Below are 25,124 nucleotides of genomic sequence, written 5' to 3'. Positions count from 1 at the left end.
CTGCGCCTGTCCACATGTGCCGGTGGGAGGATGGAATTGTTTGCAGTGTGTGACTGATCATATGGATGCCTGTTTATCTGTCCAAGCATACAGTACCCGAAGTGTGTCTGTGATTTCTCTTTAGCATAAGCATGGTTAACTGTTTGCTCACTGACCCTCTGTTTGGTTCATTGAGGTTGTGCCTGATAAAGTGGTGTGTAATTTTACACATGCACAAGACTGTCTAGTAGCTCATCCTTTACTTGCATTGCTAGTGCATTGTGATATGTGCGTTATGGCCGCCTGGGAAATCAAGCCAGTTTAGATTTTTCTAATGGGAATAAACAGAGCTCTTGCTCAAGTTCAGTCAAGAGAGGATACTAGATGTTATCATAGCAAGTCATATGACACATCATTTGAAAAGGACGGTTGAAGTTCAGGAAGGCAGTGACATCCCATCCGGTTTGAGTGAGAAATCCAGAACATTTTTTACAGTTGAAGAAACAGGTTGCAGAAGGACCACTTCCCTCTTCTCACGGTTTGCTTAGTGCAACAGGTGAAAACAGAAATGTAGTGGACCCCATGGAGAAGAAGCCGCCTAATAGGAACAAAGTAGTTCTGGGATGTTTGCATATTTTCACTGGAGCTTCTCTGACTTTGTATTACTTTTTCCCCTAATAAAGCAAAGTTTCTTGCGCTTGTGTTTCCATGTGGAATCCCACAGGCACAAGGGTAGGAGTGGGTGCGTGTAATAGAGAGAGGGGATTTCCAGACTTTAAGACAAGCATCATCCCCTTGTCTCTGTGATGGTGTCTAGGAATGTGTAACAGAAACTGTTGAACGGGAAGTGACATGGATGCACAACAGAACGCAGAGTTGTGGGAAATGTGGGCTTGTCCACACCTCCGCAAAAAAACATGCTTAAAACATGGACACAATCCTCAGGCACTTTGTCAGACACGTGCACTAAAGCAGGGCAGCCTGAACCCCAGTTATAGAAAAGAGCTCAGTGCGCTCAGTCACGACATAACAATATCAGTCTAAGTGTTGAGACAGAGATGTAGGGGAGGGGCTTCTGTTGGTGTCAAGAATATGAATATTTGTCTGCACCAAAGGCTAAAATCTTTGTATTAAAGTGTGTGGGGAGACTGTGCTGACTCACTGTTTTGGTCGTGATAAAGCAAAGACTGCTGCATTAGTCATTAGGTATTGGAGTGAAACAGCAAAAAGCATCGGCTTTGCTGCTGAAACTTCGAAATAGTGCATAATACTGACTTTAAAGGAATATCACCTTTTTATATTATCTATACAAAAAAGCTTAGTAAGGAAAAAAGGAGGAATGAAAGTTTTTTTTTGATGTAGCAATAAAACAAGTCGCATGAATATTTGGTTGATTTTGATTAATGATAAAGAAAAATCAACGAGTAATTAAATGAAAGCTTTTGGTTTTGTTTGATAAAAAGAAAAACAGTGTTATGGAGCCTCATATTTCTTGCTGACATATTGCTATTTTCTTTTAAGAAAAGAGACCTGAGGTGCGACAGTGAAGTATCAGGATGTGTTGCATGTTTGTGCAGTTATTGCCTTGCAAAAAAGGCATGAATGCATGAACAATGATAAATCTGCTTTTAATTATGAAAGAAACAATTTTTTTCTCTGAAAATGACGACTAAATTAACTCTCTCACTCACAAAAAGCAGTATAATAGCAGTGGAATAGTTTTAACTTTGCAGTCATCATCACCACAGTGAGTCAAATACAAAACACAGCAAAATAATGTCCAAAATCACTGTATGTCAGAGAATTTACAAGTTATTTGATTGGAACATTGTTTGATAAAGACCATAATGGACATATTTGTTTAATATGCATACAAATGTATCCTCCCTGAGTCCATTCATCCCGTGTTTACATTGTGGTGACACTGGTCATTGGATGCTTTTTAGCAGTCCTAAAGTTGAAGTGTTCTCTCATCGCTCGCAGAAAAAGCAGCTCAGGTCTCCAGGTCATGACAGAGTGCATTATTTCCTGTTAAATACCATAGAGTAGAAAATGATCTTTTTTTGTTTTGTTTAAAGTCATCAGACTAAAAACAGGTTGAAATGTTGTTGGGCATCAAAGCAAGACACTGAAAAAGAGCAACAACTCCCAACAGGACTGCGTTTGGACTCGTTTTCAAAGATAATCAATATCTTGTCAAGCAAAAAGTATCCTGAAGAACAACATCTTTGCTGCAATATGTGACTTAAGCTATTATTACTCACTCTCTACAACAACTACATTTTTTTGCTTTTACCTGTTGAATTGTCAAATATTTAGGTGCAAAAACCAGATGTTGCTCTAGTTATGACTGATTGCGTTCGAAATTCCAGTTTCTCCCTTTGGTAAGGTAAAATAAACGTATAACTTAAAATTTCCGCTGCAGTTACCTTCAGCCAACCTCCAAGAAGCCACAGAGGTCACAGTGGGCCGGTGTAGTAGTGGATACTGTTACCTTTACCGGTATCAGCCTGCATAGCAGTCAGCACAGCAGATGGCCTGAAGGGAGGGGAGAGATGGGGAAAACAGCATAATCTGTTCCCTGACAGACTCTGTCCTCTAAAGTGTTTTGTTTTGCAAAGTTATTATTTAGAGCAATAAAGACATGTCAATGTGGAATAATATTCTTTCATTTTTTTGTCAGAGAGGATTTTCTGCATCTTGCTTTAAAGCTCTGATCACCATTTATTTGGTGTGATCCCCAATTAAAAAACATTTTTCTAAAAAATGTAGCAAATTCTTCTAATGTGTCTGCCTTTCTGCATCTTCATGATGTCATGAAGCCTCAAGCTGAACTGATCGGGACTCCTTTTTTGCTTTTGCTCCTCCCTTCCTCTGTGGTCTACCTCTACCATGTCATCCATCCCTCAGGGAACTGTATTTGCCTTGCTGCTTGCATTATTTCTCTGTGGGGTTCATTGGGTGCAGTGCAGTTCTGTGCAGTGAAGCAGCCATGTTGGCTCAGTGGGTTCAGTGAGTTCAGTGTCGCTGGGGGCTGTCTGGCTGGATCAGGTGGCAGTGCCAGATCTCTGATATCAATCACCAGTCGTTGCCGCCACCACTGTCGGCTGCGTCTCCCCTCTTTGCTCCTGTCCTCTCCTCACCTTGCACGTTCTGTGCTCGTTTTTCTGCTGTTCCTGTTTCTCCGACTCGCGGCATAGTAACCCACAGGCAGACAGTGAAGGCTTTGTTATGAATGGCATCCTCTTGCACATCCGGAGGAAGTGTACGCTGCAGTGTGGCTTTACAAACTGCCTCCATTGTCCCAAGAATGACTCACTCTACGCTGCAGATAATGGCAGACAGACAGACAGACAGACCAGGCCGCAGAGCTTGCAGGCAAACCACGCAGGACAGACTGGGAGATGGTTTTGTGACAGATACAGTCACCACAGAACAGGAAAGATGAATTTTCAGTAGTTTGTGTTAGAACGCACCAACATGAATGCGTTAGAAAGACATTTAACTATTGCTTTCAATTCCAAATGAAAAAGCCTCAATAAATAGTATGTGGGCATTAAAATAAACCTATCAAATCTGTGCTAAAACTCTGATTTTTAGACTTAAAAAATAGACATTTATTAAACATTTTCTGCATTTTTTCTATCACATCATTACTTCCTATTCAGTACTTTTTGTTATTTTCATACGTGTAGCACATTCTGAGCTTAATGGCTGTAGGCATTCTGACTGGCAGATAAGAGTGGATTAATGGCTGGGTGTGTGAATGGACCAATGTGGAGGGAGGCAATCTTGGATAAATGAATGAATGGATCAATGAATGAGTGCTGATCGCTGCAGATGGAGAACTTGGATAGAGGTAGCTGGAGCAGGTGAAGGGAAGAGCGATTGAATAATGGGATTAGTTCGCAGCTCAAAATCTTCAAAATGCTGACCTCAAATATTTGATCACAGTACCAGTGGTTATTCTGTGTTCACACATGCACACGTTGTTGAAATATGGTCAATATTTAGTCGTGATTAAATTGCAGCCATTATCATCATTTATTCCCACACATTGTTGCATCCGCTGCCTAACAGTAAATCTGGTTAGAGTGCTGGACTAAGATTTAGGTATATCCCTATAAAGACTGATGTGGCTGTTGAACCTTATAAGAAAATGTATTTATTTATAATTTTTATGCAACAAAGCATAAATCCTTGGGGTATGTAATCATAGTTTCCTTATTGATAAATATTGTATTCCTACCTATTTTTTTTAATTCTTCATAAGAGTATTCTCCATAAAGTTGAGATAAAAATTTGTACTTTGTTGCTGTTTCTTGCACTGTTCTGGTATCTGCAAACCTTTTCTGCTTATAGAAGGCCATTCAAACTTACAGAATAAACTAAAGTGATCAGATAAGAGAAACAAGAGTTGAATCTACTGAAAAAAATCAAGATTAAATAAATCTTGTTACAAAATTGTAAAATAATCATGTTTAGATGCAAGAAAATCCAACTGAAAAGGCAGCTCTGCAGTGAGCTCAATCTGCTACATGTAAAAGTCACCTGACCATTATGAGAGAACTGGACCAAGGGAGTATGACGTCACCCATAGAACCTTTTTTGCGCTACAGACACTGCCATGTTTGAACCAGAAATAATTAGTAAGCTGTGATTGGTGTGAGTTGGTCTGAGTCATCCTTACTACTGCCACCAATCAGAAGTGAGCTTGTTGGAAGTCCACACCCCGTTCCACTTGGAAGTGGGCTTGGGAGAATCTGTCAATCAAACGTTCAATGTAAGACCACATACTTTTATTCAGCCACTCCATTAGTCACTACATAACTTGAATAACGTGCTATACAGAAGAAACATCATAAAAACCTTAGGATTATCAAGAACACGTTGCAAAAAAAAAAGGTATTGGAGCAAGAATGGTTATTCTGACAAATATAATGACTGAGTAATAGCTGTTTATTTGTCAATAGAAGTCTACGGAATTTTGGGTTTCTTAGAACCAGCGAGTACTTCCTGTTTGGAGCGCGAGGGAGGAGGGGTCACTCAGTCCAGTTCTCATATACAGTCAGTGCTATTAACACAGGAAGTCCAGGATTATTTGAATAAAAATGTGCATGTCAATAAACCTGCTGACTGTCAATCCAAATGTCAGCTTGGAAGACAATCATGGATCTATTTTTCTGCAAGTGGATGCATCGGAATGGAGCGGAGCAGGCTTGCTCAGCCCATTTGTGACATCACAAAGGAGAACTTTTTTTCAAATGGCATTTCTCATCTGCTCGTAATTCACCACAATTTGAAAAAAGAAATACCCAGAAACTCAGTTTTAATCTTAGTTTTCTTTATACATTACCTCCATCATAGGAAATATGCTACAAGAACATGTTGATAGAACCAAAAACACAGTGGGACTTTAGGAGACCACTAGATCACACTAGATCAAATACTAATCGGAGTGGGACTTTAAGGGGTGGATTGTTCAATGGTTCCGGTTCCTGAGTGGAGCTGTGAGCACGAGTTACCTCCCACTCCTGGGATGGGTCAAGTGCAAACTAATGAGACTTTTATTTGTTAACTTTAAGGTCAAGGTGAGGTCTTTTATGAAGGTTCAAAACGTTCAACAGTTGGAATGTGTCGAGTCATGTGACGGCCAACGCTTTGATGTTTGCAGCTCACACGTAATTGTCCTATTTTCTCTGTCACTTAACATGGCTGCAACTTTTACTGGCAGTGGTTAAAATAAAACCTTCTTCGTGCTTACTTCTTCCTCTTCAACAGGCACACCCATGGATGTGGTTGTGTCAAATATAAATGACTTTTGGGCCTGAAAGGTGTTGGAAGAACCACACCTATTGACATTCCTGAAGCTAGAGTTAGAGTTCAGGATCCTGCTGTTTTAAAGGCTGCCTCAGACCAAACAGAAACACGACATTCAAACAAAGGCCAACTTCACACTCATTAAACTGTTTTAGAAGGCTGTTTTTGAAAGCCAAACTCAAAGTAAATACCTTGAACCTTCAGATTGTTTTTTGACCACTGCTGATGCTGTTTCTGTCTTCCCTCGTGTAGCTTTCCAATGTGGCCTGTTTAAAGGGGCAGCAGCCTTGTCCTTATCTGTCAAAGCCATCTGAGTCCAAGTGGAAACTGGCATCTATGTTTAAATGTTCTGACAGAGATTAAACTAAAGGGGTGCTTTGTAGGTAACATCTTGAGGTTCTGTGGGCTGGTCGGAGTAGGCTTTGGATTGATTAGAGGAGGCAGGTTTGGGTGGGGGTTGGTTTGGCTGATTTAGGCCAACAGATTAGTGCCAAGCTAACAGCTTTTTTTAAAAGCAAGTTGACACAGGCATTCTAGAGCAATAAACTGATATTTGTTCTGTTAATTTATGGCCTAAATTAAATTGTATTGGATAATATTTTCTGCTTCCAGTTTGCTATATTTTCATGAGCATGCACTGAGAGCGCTCTCTTCTCCTGCTTTCTGGTGCATTTTAGCCTGAGGCATTGTTGCTCTGTACGACCCAATCCGTTCTGATATTTTAGCAGTAAACTGTCATACTTCATTTGTAAACGAGTTCATCAGTGCAGGAGTTACCACTTTTATGAAAGCTTCTGTGGAAAACCAAGAGGTTGCTAAACCACTCCTTCAGGGGCTTTTTAAATCCTGCTGAATGATGAGTTCTGTGTGTTAGCTGTCAGATCAGCAATTTCCAACAACAACAATGTTGTTTATTGAATTAAACAGAGGACAGCAGTTTAGGAAAATCCAAAAGCACCAAATCCACACTGTAATGTGTCAGTTTGATTGGCAATCCTTGACTGAAAGTTTTATTTACACTAAATTTCTGAGAATACCATTTTCCCAAAAAAGTCCTTCCTTCAAATTCCTGCAGTAATAATAGTAATTCCCTTTAAAGTTATGACAGCAAAATATAAAGAAAAAAAAACACAAGACAACATGAGACTACAATATAATTTAGTCTTTTCTGGCATCTGGTTTGGTGAGTGATTCAAAGGTTTTGGTTTTTTTTGTATCACAATTAATCTTTCACTGACAATGATTTGCAATCTATTTCTTCTTTTTTAGTTCCTACTGTGACAGCTAAACACTTGTCTACTATAAATGTTAAGGATGACACATTTAGCTGCTTTCCTTATTTTTAAGTTAAGAAACAGTGTAGGTTATGATAAAATAAAACGGAAACAAAAACTGTTGAGTGGATTGAATCTTTTGAGATAGACACAAATGCAGGGCTGCCCAGTGGTGTAGTGGTTAGCACTCTAGCCTCACAGAAAGAAGGCCCTGGTTCAAATCCCAGCCAGTGTCTTTCTGTGGACAGTTTGCATCTCGTTGAGGTTGCGTGGGTTTCTATCCGGGCACTTCAGCAAGCAAATATAAAGAGTTCAGTGTATTTAGACATGCTAATATGGTCACTGGGGATCTGTTCAAGTTCAGACTGAGTGTAGAAATAAAACTGAGTAAAAATTAGGAAGAAGGGACTTTAGACCACATTGATAGTGCTTGTTCTTTTTTTCTGACAAAGTTCACAACAACAAAATGAGCTCATCTTGTCTTGTTCACAAACTTTGGCCTCAGTTTCCTGTATTTAGCTGACAGGACTGTTCAATCCACCAGATACCTTCTGGTGCTGTTTCTTCTGTTAAGTTCAACATTTATTTTTAGAGAAGCTCTTCAGTAAAGCAGTTTTTTTTAAGGTTCTCTTTCCTTTTTCCATCCTTAACCAGTATGGTTGTTCTCCTCAGGCATCAGTGAAACATTTGGGCCCAGGGGACCACCACTCACCTTCTCTGTAAACACCCAGAAATGGTTGTAGGTGAAAATCCCAGATTTATTTTTAGTATCTCACAGCACAGAGAAAAAGATTTGATTCTCAACTTCAGCTGATGATTGTAATTTATTACTCTTCTCATTTCTACACTTGTAGGTCATTACTTTTCTTCGGATAAAATTCAAAATTTCAAATAATATAGACTTACGCTTGTCATAGCTGCCTATTTGTGTTCATTCTTACCTTTCAAACACTCTATTGGGTATTGGGTTTAACCACCCACTATTAGGATTTGATTTGGTAATTAAAAAACTACAAAAGTAGAATTTGCATCATTTAGGTCTATATTAAAGAAAGAAAAGCAGTTTTCTTCTGCAGAAATACAAAAATTGGCAATAAAGAAAAATCCCTTCATGAATTATTTAAAATAAATTATTCTTATTTGTAAGTGAGGGTCAATTGATCTTATTTTATTTTATCTTCCTATTTTATTTTACTTAATTAACGAGTTAGCTCGTGCTGGTTTGCGGCGCCTTCCGTCCGTGAAACCCGGGTTCGACTCCGGGCTGCTCCCTGTTCCCTTCTCTACCTCTGCCGGTTCCAAGCCCGGTTTGAGAAGGTTGCGTCAGGAAGGGCATCCGGCGTAAAACATTGCCAAATTTACCATGCGACTCGTTCGCTGTGGCGACCCCTGATGGGAAAAGCCGAAAGTGGAAGAAGATTTTAATTGTGGGGTCTGTTACAGATGTGCAGGCTCTGATCTCTAGAGCATCGACATAATGGACCAACCAAACCTCAAACAGAATCTGTTTTTGTTACTATTATTTCATCTTTATACGCCTATTGTTGAATATTGGGGTTTAATAGTTAAGAATATTTATGGAAAAAGAAATCAAGATGTTTGGATTTAAACTTATTTTTAAGAAGGTCACCAGGTTCTGCAGGTATGCAATTTGGGTAAAAATTACAGCATAATTTATAAAGCGACTTTGTCTTGAGGTTTACTACTGTTGAACAACACAGACTTTAGTCATATTGGCCACATGGATTAAAAAACTGCTCAAATGACTTAAGTAGGTTTATTTTATGCCAACTTTTTTCCTGACTAGTTGGGCTGTATGTGGATGTGACAGTAGTCAGGTTAAAGGGACAGCCATTCTATTTTTATCCCCCCACCTGTAATCTGTCTGTGACTGGATTAACGAAGCCACTGGTCTCAGGCTGCTTTGCCACATAGACACAGTGAAATAGTTAACTATACATAAAAAACAAAAAGATACATGTACTAACTGAGTACTACAAACTTGGCAGATAAGTGCATAAATCATTTTATTATGAATAAAGCAGACACATTTTCTCTAACTATAATGTCTTTTTTGTGTTTTTCTTATTTTTCTGTACAGAACCTGAATTTCTTGGCCCAATTAGAATTGAGAAGAAAAAGAGACCAAGCAGAGAGAGAGTTTTTTTCATCTTCCCTCAGCCTCCTCCATCTCCTGTTGCCAATCTCCAGTCATTAATTAGCTGCCCATGATAAAATTCCCCATTCTCATTCTGACACTGGTGTAGAGCAACGGACGGCAGTGGTAATCATGTCAGCAAGGCTTGGCTCAGTGTTCTGAGGGGGCTAAATGGCCCCCATATGGTCCACTGGCTGGGGCCTGCTTCCCAGCATGCTCTCATTAAAGTAGTGCCTAATATTTCAAGGTAAAGAGGGACACACACATAGAACTGCACAAAAATGTATACACCTGGTTGTACAAAGAAGTGAAGGTATCCAACAGAGGATTGAGCACAAAGGGACAGGAGGACATGGAGGTGGTGTGTTTTTTTGTTTGTTTGTTTTTGTGCATGCATGTGTTGTGTATGTGTGAGTCTGTGTTTAGAGGGGCTGATGCTATGCAATTGTTGACGTGCCATCTGGTATCAAACAAAAAACTCTGTCTTTTTGGTCTCCACGTTTAAGAGGGAAGATAAGAGAAAGCGACAGACAAAAGAATAAACAGTAAGTGAGCTGCAGATGTCTTATGGTATAGTGGCAAGAACAGGAGGTTCAACAGCAGACTGCTGGATGAGAGGGGGTGGAGGGGTAGAAGGAAGAAGAAAAGAGGACGAACATCTGCCACATGCAGATAATGCCTTGTGGTTTTGGTTTCTGCACAGAATCCCATCATGTTCAGCTGGATCATACCTGAGAATCCACCTTCCTGTTACCCTGTAAGCTTCTGTTGCACGTTCAAACATATTTTCTTCAAGATACTGGAGGAAAACATTTGTTTTTGTGCTTATGAACTCAAAACAGTTCATCTATTATCAACAGCACCTAAATATTAAGTATGCTGTGGTAACAAGTAGTCAATTTGTAACAGTCTGAAGGCAAAAAAGGAAAAAGCTCAATAATGTATACTGCAAAAAGAAGGGGCCTATAAATAGAAAAAGAACACTAATGTTAAAAGGTGGAGAATGAGGGCGACAGACTGGCGACCTGTCCACGCCGTCCTCCCCCTTCGCTCGCAAGTGGCCGGGATAGGCTCCATCAGCCCCGTGACCTCGAAAGGGAACAAACGGATCAGATAATGAATGAATGAATGAATGAATCTTAAAGAAGAATCCCTAAAAAGTATTCAAATGATCTATTCACACAATTCCCGACTGCTGATTTTGAGAAAAGCTAGTAGAGCAAAGATAAGTTAAAACAACTTAAAACCTGGTAAAATATCTTGAATAATAGTTTGCAGTGTGGGATTATTATTGTATTTAGCTGTGCTTTTATTCAAACATAAAAACATAGCCTGATTTTTGTCAGGTTATATTTTTTTCAAAAAGGCTCCTAAATGTGAATTTAAATGATAATATTGCATTTCTTAACCAAAGAAGTCATAATAAACGAGTATATGCCATAATAGCTTTCAAGTTAGCTTCCTGGGTTCTTCCTGAGTGTTACTTATTGATTATATCCTCTGTAACAGCCAGTGTCTTTCCGCGGTGCATAATTGCTTTTACTTAACAAGCTTCTTTAACTGCAGTGTATTAACTTTGCATGTCAATAATAGTAAAGCGTCACCCCATTGTAGCATCTGCGTCCTCCAATGGGAGAAGAAGAAAATAAGTCTTGAAATCATGACAAGAACTGGTCATTCTCACACTTGCTTGCCTTGAGTTTGGCCACATCTGCTCTGACGGAGAGATGGCTGTGAGGCAGGTGGAGAGGAGAATAGAGCACTTGTCAGTGAGGAGGAGGGCACTTGCTGCTTCTGGAGCTTTGAAAAAGTCTGTACCGGTGCAGGCCCGGCGTGGGAAGAATAAAAGGGTGGGTATGGTGTTCCTGGTGGTTTGGGGTTTATACCACTTGTTTACTTTTGCCTGCTGGACAGTCCTATTGTGGTGAAGCACATGAGTGCATCCGTGCACATGTGTGTGTGTTTTTAGCCACTAGAAGCGCTTGTGTGTGTATATTTACAGCGAGCGAGGAGATGTACAGCACGGTCCCTCTCTGTCGCTCTCCTAAAGTATGGAGGCTTCACAAAAGACCAGGGGGGGTCTTCTGTTTTCCACACAAACACACGCAGCGCACTCGTAAGAGCAGCTGCCGCACACAGCCCCAGCCAAGCGTTTCTGAATTAATAATACAGAGCCACTCTGGAATAATGGCGACTTGCGCGCACACACATATATGCACAAAGCTTTGCACCTGTTCACCACTGCTCAACTGGACAGGGTTGGGCTCCATCACAACTCACACACATGCACACACCCCGTGTTGCTTGTCTGTTGTAGGCAATAGTTAGACAGCTGTGTCTGTCTCCTGACCTTCCCCTTCTTTTTCTGACAACAGCTCTTCTTATTGACTGATTAGTCCAGCTGCGCTCCTCTGGTCTTCTGATTGAATGGTTTAACATCCAATGAGGCAAAGAGGCAGAATGTGGATTTCAATATGAATGTCAGACAAATAATTCGAAAGTGAAAAGAAAAACACAGGATTTCTCAAGCTTTGTTGTTTTTCTTCCTTTAAGAAGTTATTCTATTTTTACCAAACACACATGCTTCAATACATTACACAGAAAAACGTAAGAAAAGTGCTCTACTTCACTTCTACTTGCCACTATTTTATAAATTAGGATGGCAGTATTTAATAAATACATGAATATACAGAGATGTTTCTGTAATAAACATGCTAGTGATGTAAAATAAGTGTCGCCAAACCCTGTTTTCCACAGGCAATATAGTAGCAATCACTGTGATTTGATTAGCCAGCTTATTGGCTGTGTGTTCCTCTTTTAATCACATTGGTCTCACTGTATTCAGAACACAAGAGGCACAGCATTCCTAATGTTATCGTGCATTAAAATGCAGGGGCTTTTTGTTCTGGTACAGTCAGATTTCATTCTTTCCCTCTGCACATGTTAGAAGGCATCCAAACAAACCGCCATGTGTGGTTTTGATGCCGTTTAATGTAGCTAGCTAAACGATGTAGTTTGTTGTGAGTGGGCGGTTTGATGAAGCTGTGGTTGTAGGAGAAACAGGAAATCGGACTGATATTTTGATGGGATTTTCATTCAAGTTCAAGCTTTATCTCTTTGCCTTATGTTGACTTGAAAGCCTTCGGTGCTGTTGTTACAGTTGGTGCTTAATTATACTTTGTTCTAATCTTACCTTAATGTGCAAAATAAGGGGAAAAAACCTTTTTACCTCATTTTGGTATCAGCTTCAGAAAAAGTCCTCCCCCATGTGTAATAAAGAAGAGGTCAACTCGGGGCCCAGGTGTGACTCTGGCCCCTAATGAAGTGTCTTCATAGGACTGCCCTCCACCGGCAGAAGAGCATCCAGCGGAAAACCAGCAAAAATGGCAGAAGAAGTCATGCAGTCCTTTGATATACATCATTAAAAGAAAAAGAAAAACATGTTAAATGTCGAGGACCCCCTTAGATCTACCTTTTTCCTTTCTTGTTGAATGGCTGTAATCAAATGTATAATCCAAAAAGGAAGTTTATGTCAAAGGTGAAAATACGTTAATCCTCCTTTTTTTTAAAACCTTTTTTTTGTCATTTTAATTACTACAACTAAATAAAGCCAAACTTTTATTTTTCTATAAAAATAATTTGATGTTTTGGGCTCACTTTAAGTTTAAAAAGGCCAACAGATGATGGAATGTTTATGTTTTCAAGCTTTACTATGTGAATATCCATTTCATAGTTTATTCTTCATCTTGATTTGTCTTCCACTTCATTTTATGCACTTTTTCAAATGAAAACGAGACAAATTAGATACATTTCCAACTTTCAACACAGTTGGAAAAACAAATCACATTCTTTTGTAAATATACTATGGATTATGTAAGGGTAAAGCAGTTAATGTAATAACATTAGATTGGATAATGATAAGATTGGAGCTGCCTTGACCTTCACCCACCCACTGTTTAGCTTGGTAACCAAAGCCTCCTGTCTGGCACAGGTGGTGTTGAACAGCAGCCCTCCAGCTAAGATGCTAATATGCTAACACCACAGTAATCCTATGATGCTTTAGGAAGCAGCGGACCCTGCCCTGTCATATGAGTAAACACACACACACACACAGATGCAGGTTTAAGCTGACTGAATGTCGGCGTGCAGAAGCACACATGCACAAACTGACAGATAAACACAGAAGCAACATCTTGTGTGTAGCGCACACACTGACACACACAGTAGTGCTGTGAGGGGGATTAGGGTGAGAAGCATCTTGGCTGAAGCTTGTCTGTCAGTCACTCCAGCTCTGTGTCAGAGTTAAAACTGTGGCCAAACATGCTCCAAGGAGCCACCGCCATCTACTGGACTGCAATGGTACTGCAATCAGAAGCACATTCAAAAATGGAAAGGAAATGGAAAGGAGACACTTGGCTAATGTGGAAAAAGTAGTTTTGGGTCATAATTTGGCATAAGCCAAATTATCCCTGCAGTCAAGTATTTATGTTCATTTGCACTAGTTCCTCTGTACCAGCTGGGGCAGCAGAGGGGTACCAGTGAAGCCTGCATGGGAGTGTATGTGTGCTATCAGCATGCTTTACCAGGAGGCTCTGATTGTATGCAGCTGGCTGGATGAAGGGCCCCCAAGATATGTCCCTATTCCTACGGGTTTCCACTTAATCTGGCTACCCCATCCCTGCTCCGTGTCACCGCCATGCCTCTAACAGTCATTTTATTAGCTCCTATTCACTCATATCTTCAGTTCTAAGATCTTCATCTTCTCCCTGCAGTGTTGTACTTATGCACAGACCTGTGAAATAAATCTAAAGCTTTAGACTCCGCTTCCAATGATCAATTCAAAAATAGCCGCACAGAGACTCAGTATTTTGGTGCTAGTGATAGTGCCAATGTTCAAAACATGTATACTTAAGCACGCCGGCACCAGTTAGTCCCAGTATGATAATGAGCCTAATGCACAGTAAGTGGATTGGCTTTGAAGAGCCTGGATTCGTCTTAAGATGTCTGAGCAGACCAGAGTTAGAACTTCTTGGGTTGGGGTCACGATCACAGCCTTATCCTTGTAAACACACACACACACATGAGTCAACTGCATAACAGAAAATACTCCGCTCAGACTTGTTTTTCCCAATCCTGTGTTGGATAAGTTGCTAAAATGGCAGAGATCCCATCCAATCACACGCAACATTTTATAAATCTATATATATATTTTATTTTTTCTTCTTTTTGTTTATCTTCCTACTCTCTGTTTTCTTTGACTAATACCCCTGCTTGATGTTGAAGTTCTGCCTCTTTTACTCAAGTGTCAGCGTCTAATTCCCACAATGATGCTGGCATGTGCAGCTCTTACGGTCACGGCTGTGTCTGGAGATGTCTTGGATCCTTACTGTCAGGAGATCAACCACAGAGTCCTGTCGATGCTAAGTGATACGGCTACACTGGGCTTACTGTATTTGGCCGTCATATAAAGTCATTTGATAGGAATTTTAGACACATTTGAAATGTTATGTTTTCTAGGACAATAATGATCAATCGGATCATTTATTTGCAGTAGCAAGATGCCCTCTGCCTGGTTTATTAATGTATTTAGCTTTTCCTGTGACAGCCAAAGCTTGTTTTCCACTCGACGTGTGTACAGTTGTTGCATGTTTGTTATCCTTCTGTTTGTGAGGTGCTGTGTGTGTGCGTGTGTGTGTGTGTTGGAGCATCACAGAAATTCCTCTTCACTTCTCGTCCCCCTCTGCCCACCTCTGCACACCACCACCCACCACCTCTCCAGCTCCCAGAGTGCCAGCCTCACAGCTCAGTCTCTGCACCATCTGCATATCGGCTCCAGCCTCGGCCAAAGCATTAAATTAAATTCCTGTTTGAGTTGATTAACAAATGGCTGGTGAGCTCACATTGTTATGGAGTTATTTTTTAAAATTCTCATCAAGGCATTTAGAGCTGATGTCTGCTGATGTCGTGAATCAGTGAGGGAATGGAGACCGAAGTTTCTGCAAATTAACTTTCTGTCTAGTTTCTTTCCTGCTGGCGTTGGTTCAGCCTTTTTTACCTGTCGCCTGTTTTGCCGTCTCTCTCGCTCCTTACTTTGCATTTCTCTGTCTGGAAGTGAATTGCTAATCAGGCTGCTAATTGAGTGACAGTTAGCAAGCGCTCTGGCCTAATTGTCCATTCAGAAAGCTTGGAACGGACACGGTCACTGCTGATTCATTTCTGCCTCTGACTGCTAAATCTGCAAGCTGCAACTGCACCATGTGCCAGCAAGATTTACTTTTCTTAGAAATTAATACATGGTTTCGGAGGAATTTAGCTCAGTGTCAATGAATGAAAAGTCCTGACAGACACCGTCTGAGTTCATCCTTTGATCTTCCTTCCTTTGAGTGGGTTTCTCACACACGGATTGTGGGGCTGTTTTAGCTTAAATGCTAGTCTTTTGTTTTGAAATCCTTCCTCTCTGACTTAGAGATGTAATGTGTGAATAATTAATAAAGGAATTCAGTTTAAAGTCAGTAAAGACTTAAAACGTGACTGAAAGGAGGAGGAACTGCAGCCGAAGTTTGTTTTCCACCAGAGCGAACACACTTCAGACAGATTTACTCACTCCTTAGATCATTTAGATCACTCACGTTCGTTCTAGTTATATTTTTGTTGTTGTAACAAGAAACAATAGACTCCTGTTGCCTTAAACACCGCATAAGTCAAGTAGTTACTAATTAGCCTAAAGGGAAAAGTAAATTTGTGCAGAAAACTAAATGAAACTGAAGTGAAGACAGAGAGAGATGGTGTGGGAAGGAGACCGGCTGTTCTGTTTTCTCCAGCAGTCCAACTCAGAGACATGTGGCTCCCCAGACAAGCTGTCCAGAGTGGGAGAGCTCGCTGGACTCATTACAGGCAGGGCCAAGACGGGATAGCTCCACAGAACACCATTGGATCATGTGAAGAGTTGGAACGGCTGAAGCCGAATTGTTCTAGTCGGTGCGTGCATGTACGTGTGCCCGTTTGTTTGGAACTGTGCACGCGGACAACTGTCCATCTCGTCCGTCCGTCTGTGCCACCCCTGGCTGCCCCCTCCCCTGCCCCCCAGCGGACACACAGAAGCAGACCCGCATACTCGACGCCTGAGCCTGGCCAGACGGAGCGCTTAAATGTTTTCACTTGTCCTGGACAGCTGAGGGATGAAGTGGCCAACCACAGGCTTCCATTGGTTGGACACCTCCTCTAGAAAGTGACTCATAGAAATGACTGGACTTGGAACAGCAGACTACTTCTGCTAGCCAGTTTATAATAGTTTTATCGGTGTAACTTTTCCCTCATATTTCTTCCTTTTTGAATGTCTGCTCTATTGCTGTTTGTTTTCTTTTCCAGATGTGAATTTCAGGAAAAAATAGTCACGTTGGAAATACAGAACTACAAAAAAAATGTTTTATTGGTTATTTTTTATGTCATATTTTTGTTATTTCTTTAGTATTTGGTGCAAAATAATCTTAAATTCTTTTTTTAAACTCTGAATTAAATTGAGTCAAATTGATTTATTAAAAAGCTAAATTCATAGGTTAATTGGTTCATCTAAACTGTCCCTAGGTGTGAATGTGAGAGTGCGTGGGGGTGGGATTGTGGACACTACCCTGCGACAGAATAGTGACCTGTCCAGGATGCCCCCTGCCTTCGCTCACAAGTGAGTGGGATAGGCTCCGGCAGCCCCGTGACCCAGAAAGGGAATAAACGGAAGGAGATGAAAGAATGAAAAAGCCAAATTTTCTTATTTATGAGAGATTATTGCACCAATAGTTTTAGCCTTAACAAAGGTGAAAGTTGTGCATGAATAAATAAAAGCAAAGCAGAGTTTCAAGAATGGCCTTTAAAGGAAAGTTGATACATTTTTTTTTGGGATTATCCATATGATTTTTTTCCGGCAATCTATATTTTTTTCACTGTTTTATGTTGCTTTTCTGACATAATTTTTGATTCTTTGTGGGCTTCTTCTGTTTGCCCCCTCTCACAACACCATGTATAAGTAGTAAGGGATCCAAAGAATATGTTTTGTTGTTGAGAGAACAGAGGAAGGAGACGAGGAAGCAGGAGAGTGGGTGGATTTGTGAAAAACAGGGAAAAAATAGATGCAGAGACTGAAGAGGTGAGGTGTGATTGTGTGGTCCTCGCGATGCGCTGGCACCAGCCAACATTTTTACATGTCTGTCTTTGTGTTCCTTTGTCCCTACTTAGTGGTGGGGTTGGAGCAGCCACTGCGCCGCATATGCGCACAGACACCAGCAGCACCTGGAAGTACCAGCAGGGCCTCAGTTGCATGCTTCCTTCAGTGGAGCAGGTGTTTTTCTGTAACGTGTTAACAAGCACGGCCTGCTGTCATTTCTGATTTTCAGTGGATATCAGAAATAGAAAACACACACAAACGCACTTTATGTAGACTTCTGTTTTGTGGATTTAGTTGAAATTAGCGGAGTCGATAGGGAGGTCTTGGTGTGTATGTTATCTAAACGTGTCCCTGTAGTGTGTTCATGCATCTTTGGATCACAGTGGCTCTACATCTTATTCAAGTATGCAAATTGATAAAAAAAAAAACAGGTTATTTAAAAGTTTTTGACAAACACGTACTTTTTTCTAATTTACAAAAAAAATCTGAAAAAAATGTCAACGCGATAACTTTGGGTTTTACTCAAACTTCATCCGTGTGCCCTTTTAATTTTGTGTTTGTCTGCACTTTGCTACCCCCGTTTTCAATCCCACTCCGCTCTTGTGTGAAACGACACACATGTGCACTTTAATCCAAAAGTAAATCCAAGCTGTTATCTGGCCCTGCGGTGTGGAAATGTTTGAGTCATGTAATCCTATTGCTTCTCATTTAATAAAGCTGCGGACTCTCCTTAGTGTCAGTCTGTGTCAGGCAGTTGGGCAGCAGATGTTAATTTCTGTCGCTGATGTCTAAGAAGAGTAATTCTCTGTAATCTTATCTGGTATAAAGTCACCTCACCCCAAACCTCCTCCCCGCGTCCTCTTGGCGTTGACCAGAGGTTTGTGTGCATCCGAATGCCTCTGTGTGTGTGAGTATTTGGTGGACGGGTCATCACCTCAACACCTGCCCATGTATCAGACAGATGATGTTCCTGGCATGGACGCTTTCAGTGTTTTGCTGGTAAACATGTTTTTGCCGTTTTTTACATGATAATCCGATCTGAATCTGGCAAGCGCTGCGTACGCTGCAGAGGGGGCTGTGTAGATGCTCGTAGTGTGTGTGTGCGTGTGTGACATGTCCTTTGAACAGATGACAGATGAGCAGCTCTTAACTGTTGAGGGAAAAAATCTCAGTATTTACATCAATCATCGTTATTATTGCAGTTAATACCACTTTCTATACGTCGGATTGATTACGATAATTGACATAATCTCTGCGATGAATTGACTTGTTTGTGCCAAATGTCTGTTGGAACATGTTCCACTGAAATTTCCCTCCATTTTTTTTTGTGGTCTGGTCTTTACAGGTGAATACATAAAGAACTGGCGACCTCGTTACTTCTTGCTGAAGACAGACGGCTCTTTCATCGGCTATAAGGAGAAGCCTCAGGATGCAGACCTGCCCTACCCACTAAATAACTTCTCTGTAGCAAGTAGGTCACAGTTGCTGCCAAACATTTGTTGCTTTCACTACTTTTTTTTTAAATCTCTCACTGAACTTGCTTGATTGATGTTTTTAAATCTTAAACACTATAACTTAATGATAAAAAAAATAATGTTTACCCATTCTACCACACTGGATAATCACCTGCCTTTGCTAAATTCAAAGTGTTTCCACACATTGGACTGAAATGATGGACTCAAGATATTTTGCTGTCGCTGTGTGTGTTGTCCGCTGTGATACACTTTGTTGGTTTACGTTACAGTAAAAACATACTAGAAATATCCGATGTACAGTATTGCACATTGAAGCAATTTTTTTAATAGTATAGGTTCCAACTTCATGCAAGTCTATCTGGTTGGATTGTGGGAATATAAATTGATTATTCGCTACATCCCTAATTTTAAAGCATCTATTCTCAATCCTTATCATGTTCTTTGCTTGTTCATTCTTCCTGGTTTGTAAATCATTGCAAATGTTCACATCCTGATCAGCTGACATGTTCAAACCAAACAGGATGTTAGATTAAAAAAAAGCCAGTTCTGCTCGCTGTCACATTAGATTGAACTTAATGAAGTAGATTTACTCTCTTAAAGACTTAGCAGCATCTGTAGAGTGCTGTGTGAGTTTCCTGCAGGTCAGCACACAGAGAGCCGGTTATTCGGTAGGACAACCAGAGGAGAGAGCTGAACAAGGGAAGCAGGGCGAGTGCCAAACCCAAAAACATGATAAATGGTGGAACGCAGGGTGATACGCAGAGCAAAATGATAAAAAATGGTTTACGATAGGATGGAGGAGGAGAAAGAACAATAGAAGTTGGGAGGGGAGGACAAGTGTGGTGAATGAGGGATGGGAGTTGATCAGAGGGGCAGAGGAGAGAAAACTGGAGACATGAGGAGGAGAGGAGGAGACAGAGAGATGATGAGGGTGGTCAAACAGACGAAGCAACTGGAGATGAATGAAGTGTACTGGAAAGGAAAGGGAGCAGGAAGGAGGAGAAGAGACAAACATCATCAGGGCTGAACAGACAGGGAGGAGGAGACCAAGACAGGCTTGGAGAAGGAGGAAAAAGTGAGCAGGAAAAGAGTTTCTGAGGAGGACAAGCCAGGCCATACATCCAGCCCCGGCTGCTTGGCACGGCGCTGGCACTGCCACATCTGTTGCCCAAAGCTGGGAGGCCAGGTGGTGCATGTGTTGGGGGATGTGCGTGTCCGTGTTTGTTTATCTGCGTGTGTGTGTGTGTGTGTGTTTGTGTGTGTGAACAACAGAAGTGGTCAGATGGAACAGAGACGGTACAGGCATGTTCCCTGCAGAGGGACTCATACATACAAGCCTGACACAGACTCACACTCTCACACACCAGCTAAACTGCTACACAGATCTCACAACTGCCACACAATCAGTAACATTTAAACCTCACTTGTTTGTGTGGCTGGTTTTGTTCAAATGTGGGCGTTGGTGTTTTTATTTTTGGCAGCAACATTGTATGACCTTGTTCTCTGCCAGCACAGCAGGCAGCGTTCAGGAGTCAGGTAGGAGCTTTTCCGTGAGTGTGGACAGTTTACATAGAAGCACCAAGTTTTATCACTGCCCTCCTTTTTAAATGTAGGCTGAGCCATCGTCTTCTGGACCGTTCTGTGCTAGGAAATCTGCAGGATAAAAGGGGGAGGAAAGGACAGATGAGAGCAGTGAGTGACAGGAGACAAAACTGGGAAACTCAAGGTCGCATCCAGAGAACATGCAGTGTAGATGCGAGGACAGGAGGATACATCACAGGCCTTTTTTTTTTTTTTTTCGCATCGGGTTCTCGTCCTCCGTAACTGCACAGACTGCTGAGGGACAATGAAGATGCATTCTTTCCGACAGTGAGCTCACAGTCCCATCTGGCTATGTGTGCCTACTTTTCTGTGTTTGTGTACTGTATTATGCATTTGTGTAATAATGGCCTACTGTGCTGCCTGATTTCATAGTAATGTGTCTCTTCGGATAGCTGCCAGATGCGTGTACGCTGCAACACATCCACAAGCACAAGAGAGCATCTCTGTTTTTCTCTTTTTTTGGGGATTAAGGTTTATTAAAGTTAGGGGTATTTTCAAAATAAAACTCTACATACTATTTTTAATTGCAAATTATAAATTCAGTAAATGGAATTATATTAACAGAAATGTGAAAGCATTTATTTTTTTTCTTGAAGCAATGTCTAAGTCAGGCCATTTTAGATGGAACTACAAGAAAAAATAACTTAGGGAAGTTAGATATTATTTGTGTTATTAGATAGGTGTTACATTTTTTTTTACACAGTTATGACAGGGGCTGTACTGAGCAATATGCAGCTTCATAGCAAAAACAGGAATAACTGATAGAAATGATTGTTTTAGTTGCTAATTGTTTACATGAAGAACTGTTGTCAACAACTTATAGTATTAAGTAAAATAAGTGTGTCCTAATTTAGGGTCAAATTAAAGTACCTGACAGATTCCAAATACACAGTTCTTTGATTATAGTCAGTTATATTTACTTTGATTTATTTGCTCTGTACATAGGCTCATAGGAAGTATGTGTTGAGAGAAACTGTTTTTTTAAGCAAAGCTTTATTTGTTATCTGGGGTTTTATCTGTGTTGTTAAAGACGCCTCATCCTCTCTGTTTCAGAATGTCAGCTGATGAAGACAGAGAGGCCAAAGCCCAACACCTTCATCATCCGCTGCCTCCAGTGGACGACGGTCATCGAGAGGACTTTCCATGTGGACTCACCTGATGAAAGGTCAGTTCCTGTGAAGACTTAGTGGGTAGGAGATTTAGTGCCATCTAGTGACAAATTTGAACTGACTGAATAGACTTATTTAGTGTTCACCTCTTAGCATAGAGCATAAAAATGATAAAGGTCTTTCCTGTACTTCTACACTATTTTAATAACATCACTTAACTTAATCAACGAATTTAGCTGCACAGAAATATGCAAATAAAAACAGAATATCAGTGATGACAACTTTCCATCTGAAAACTATTAAATTGATCTTTTTTCTAATTTGAATTTTTTCAGCATCTGTAACATGTGAGATATTAATCTTTTTATTAATTAGTGGCAAAGTGACAAAACGTATCTCAAATTGTGTCATTACGTTTTCCAAAGAGGAGGTTTGCACATGTAGGGGTGGAGGACACAAGTAGTGTGAGTGAAAAGGATGCAAATGTTAGGTGGAGGCAGGTAATGACCTCCTAAAGGAAGCAGCCAAAGAGCAAATATTAAAAACGCCTGCAAACCATGTATATGACATTTTAGCATGTGAACTATAGTGATTGAACTTTAAAGATTATTCATCAAAGCTTAATAAACATGGCACAAATTTTAAACTCACACGTTAAATGAGGTCACACCATGGAAATGCCTGATCTCAGAAGCTAAGGAGGGTCAGACCTGCTTGGTCCGTAGATGAGAGACCGTCTTAGACTATGAGGTGCTTTAAGTTACTGCAACCACATGATGAAGACACTAGGATTAGTGATGAAACATTTCAAGAAAGGAGACTTCAAAAGTCCAGATGAGGAGAGACTTCAACTGTCAAATTAAAGCCAAATATCATGGATGGATCTAGGGTTCTTTTGTTGTGACGAGCCAATAAGGGGAAACTTTTGGTAATATTTTGGAAATCTGGAAAGTTTCCACCTTGTTCTAGAAAAAAATGCATTTTACATTTGTAATTTTTTTAGACAACATGTTGCTGAAAATTATTGTCTCCTTTAAATGTGAGCACAACTGCTCATTTCTTGGAATGTGCTTTTCCGACGTTTTTCTGTTGTAGGAAATTGGATGAATAAATTCCTTTTCATTTGGTTACCAACAAAATTTCAACTTAATTAATACATTTGAAGCCATACATGGATCTTTTTCAGTTGTTGCTTTTGTTCTTTGACTTTAAGTACCGGTAACCGTCTTATGTTTTTATTTTATGAATAACGCTCTAAAAAAAAAAGTTTGATTCAGAAAAAATAAACCAATTGTTGATGGGAGAGATGGCTTAAAACATCAGTTTGATACAAACCTGATCATCATCATACAAAAACACAAACCTGTATAATACACAGCTTTTTTTCCCCCTCTTTTTTCACTAAAAATCAGATTGTTCAAAATATGCAAACATTGTTAGCATGTGCAAGTATAAAACAACACAGTGTTTTTTTAAAGAAGTTTTATATTTGGATAATTTAAATCAAATCATCCTCTAGCAACATTTTTTTTAAAAATGACCTTGACCTAATTGGATTTAAAAATATATCATAAGAATGTAAAATGTAAAAAATAAAAAGTGACCAATAACAAGATTTGGATACGTAATGATGTTGTTTTTTTTGTGAGAAAATGAAAAGAAGACCTTTGAAGTAGCTTTGGTCTAAATTCTCCAGCTGCTCAGTTCCTTCCTGAGGAGCTGTGGTGTTTATCTCCAGAAAATGAATAGCTTTGCCCAGAAGACCACAGATGCTTCTGTGCATCCTTTGAGGTTGTATGTTTTTGTGTGTGTGTGCTTGTGTGTTGCAGCTGTTTGTCTAACTAACTTTTATCAGTTGTGAAGTATTTTTTTTAATCAGTTTTGCCTTTGGAACAGAGATTGTAATATTTTTACTAATATTTCAGATGAAAAAAGAATACATTATTCTGACAGTGCACTCCAGGTGTGTGGTTTTAGTTTTGTTGTATGAAAGTGTTTCCACAGGTTCGTGCATAGCTTAAGATACTAAAGTGTAAAAGGCGCATGCGAGCAACAACTGGCTAGTTTAGTTCCTGTGCGAGTGTGTGTTACTGTATCTGCTGTTACTGTACCAGCGCTGGCAGGTGTCCAGCTACCACAGCCCCAGCCGTGTGCAGAGAGGGTGGCACACACTGGCACGGCGCCCAACTGTAGGCAGGCCCATTATCTCTCATTAGCCCAAAAAAAAAGGGGGGGGGGGGGGCAAGGAAAAAAACTCATTATACAAAACACACTTTAACCGAGAGAGTATTTATCTGCTGCCTGACCTTGAGAGAGTTTCCATTGCTTTTCACTCAACGGCAGACACCATGGGTGCCACAAATGACATCCTTTCCCTTTGCAGATGGAGAGTAACTTGAGTTTGCCCTTGTTTTTGGAGTGTGTAGGTTACACTTAGAAGTCTTTGCAGCACAAAGCCATTCAGATCTTACAACACATTTTCTGTTTAGGTTCACATGAATATTCCTCCAGATCCTTCAAGGAAACATATGGGCATTTATCTCCAAACACAGAACTCATCTTTTAGGAGTTAAACAGGTTTCGTAAATATGATCTCTTCAAGAGTCACTGTGCATTTTAAATGTCATTTCATGTTTTTACAATTTCCATTTTAAAAAGGAATTTCTGCATATTCCACTGCTCCAACAGAACAGTTTTACTCATTATTGTTAAGTACAGTCAATGTTCTTGTGTTCGCCAATGCATGATGATGAACACACGCCCACACACGGTCAAACTCACACACTTTCAACAGATGTTCAACAGCACCGCTAATGGAAAGTCAATGAGAAGGAACAGTGTTTGCAAACAGCATTGCATTGTTCCCTCTGATGCATGGGTGTGTGTCTTTAGCGCGCTCAGGCTGAGGCGGGCGTGTATTAGTTCTGCTTTATGATCATTGCTCATTTCGTGGTTTCTATGGTCGACTCTTTGTTCAGCAAAAAGGTGTTTTATGTTTATTGAAAACACTTGAAAAACCTGATTGTATGAGCGCGACATCCACTCTAATTTATTACTACTATACATTATTTTATAAGTAAATGTCTGCCATACATATAAAAAAGTTTGAATTTTTAATGAATTTAAATATAAAAATTTAGAACTTAAGCTGAAGACTGATGAAAACATGAGTTAGCAAATTACGTGGAAAAAGCATATTAGCAGCCAAACTTTTCCCACCATATATAAATCTTATATTGGTACTGAGAGTATTGCATGGATTGCTATAGGGCTGACTGTTGTTGCTCTTCTTGACTTTCAAACGCAGGGATGAGTGGACAGAAGCCATCCAGATGGTGGCAGACAAGTTGCAGAGACAAGAGGAGGAAAGGATCCAGTGCAGCCCCACATCCAACATCGACAACATGGTTGAAGAAGAAATGGACATCTCCACGACTCACCACAAACGCAAGGCAAGGCGGACACTCCTTACCATGAAACTACGGGAACTGACTGATTCATAAACTGTCCAAAAACAGTTCTAATACATCCTTTTCATTTGCAAAAATGACC

The 25,124-nt window shown here is 40.3% G+C and overlaps 1 protein-coding gene across 1 annotated transcript in view; it reads left to right on the top strand.

The window, feature by feature from the left end:
• Positions 1–25,124, top strand: part of LOC101162468 (RAC-gamma serine/threonine-protein kinase) — a 45,806-nt gene that overhangs the window by 5,888 nt on the left and 14,794 nt on the right. The window contains exons 3-5 of the mRNA XM_023963792.1: positions 18,732–18,857; positions 21,517–21,628; positions 24,880–25,024. Coding sequence (XP_023819560.1) covers positions 18,732–18,857; positions 21,517–21,628; positions 24,880–25,024 — 383 coding nt within the window. The remainder of the gene's footprint in view (positions 1–18,731; positions 18,858–21,516; positions 21,629–24,879; positions 25,025–25,124) is intronic.

Source organism: Oryzias latipes, chromosome 15 (genome assembly GCF_002234675.1).
Source record: "Oryzias latipes chromosome 15, ASM223467v1".
Lineage (NCBI taxonomy): Eukaryota > Metazoa > Chordata > Actinopteri > Beloniformes > Adrianichthyidae > Oryzias > Oryzias latipes.
The sequence above is the reverse complement of the archived record's forward strand: the minus strand, read 5'-3'. Positions and strand labels throughout refer to the sequence as shown.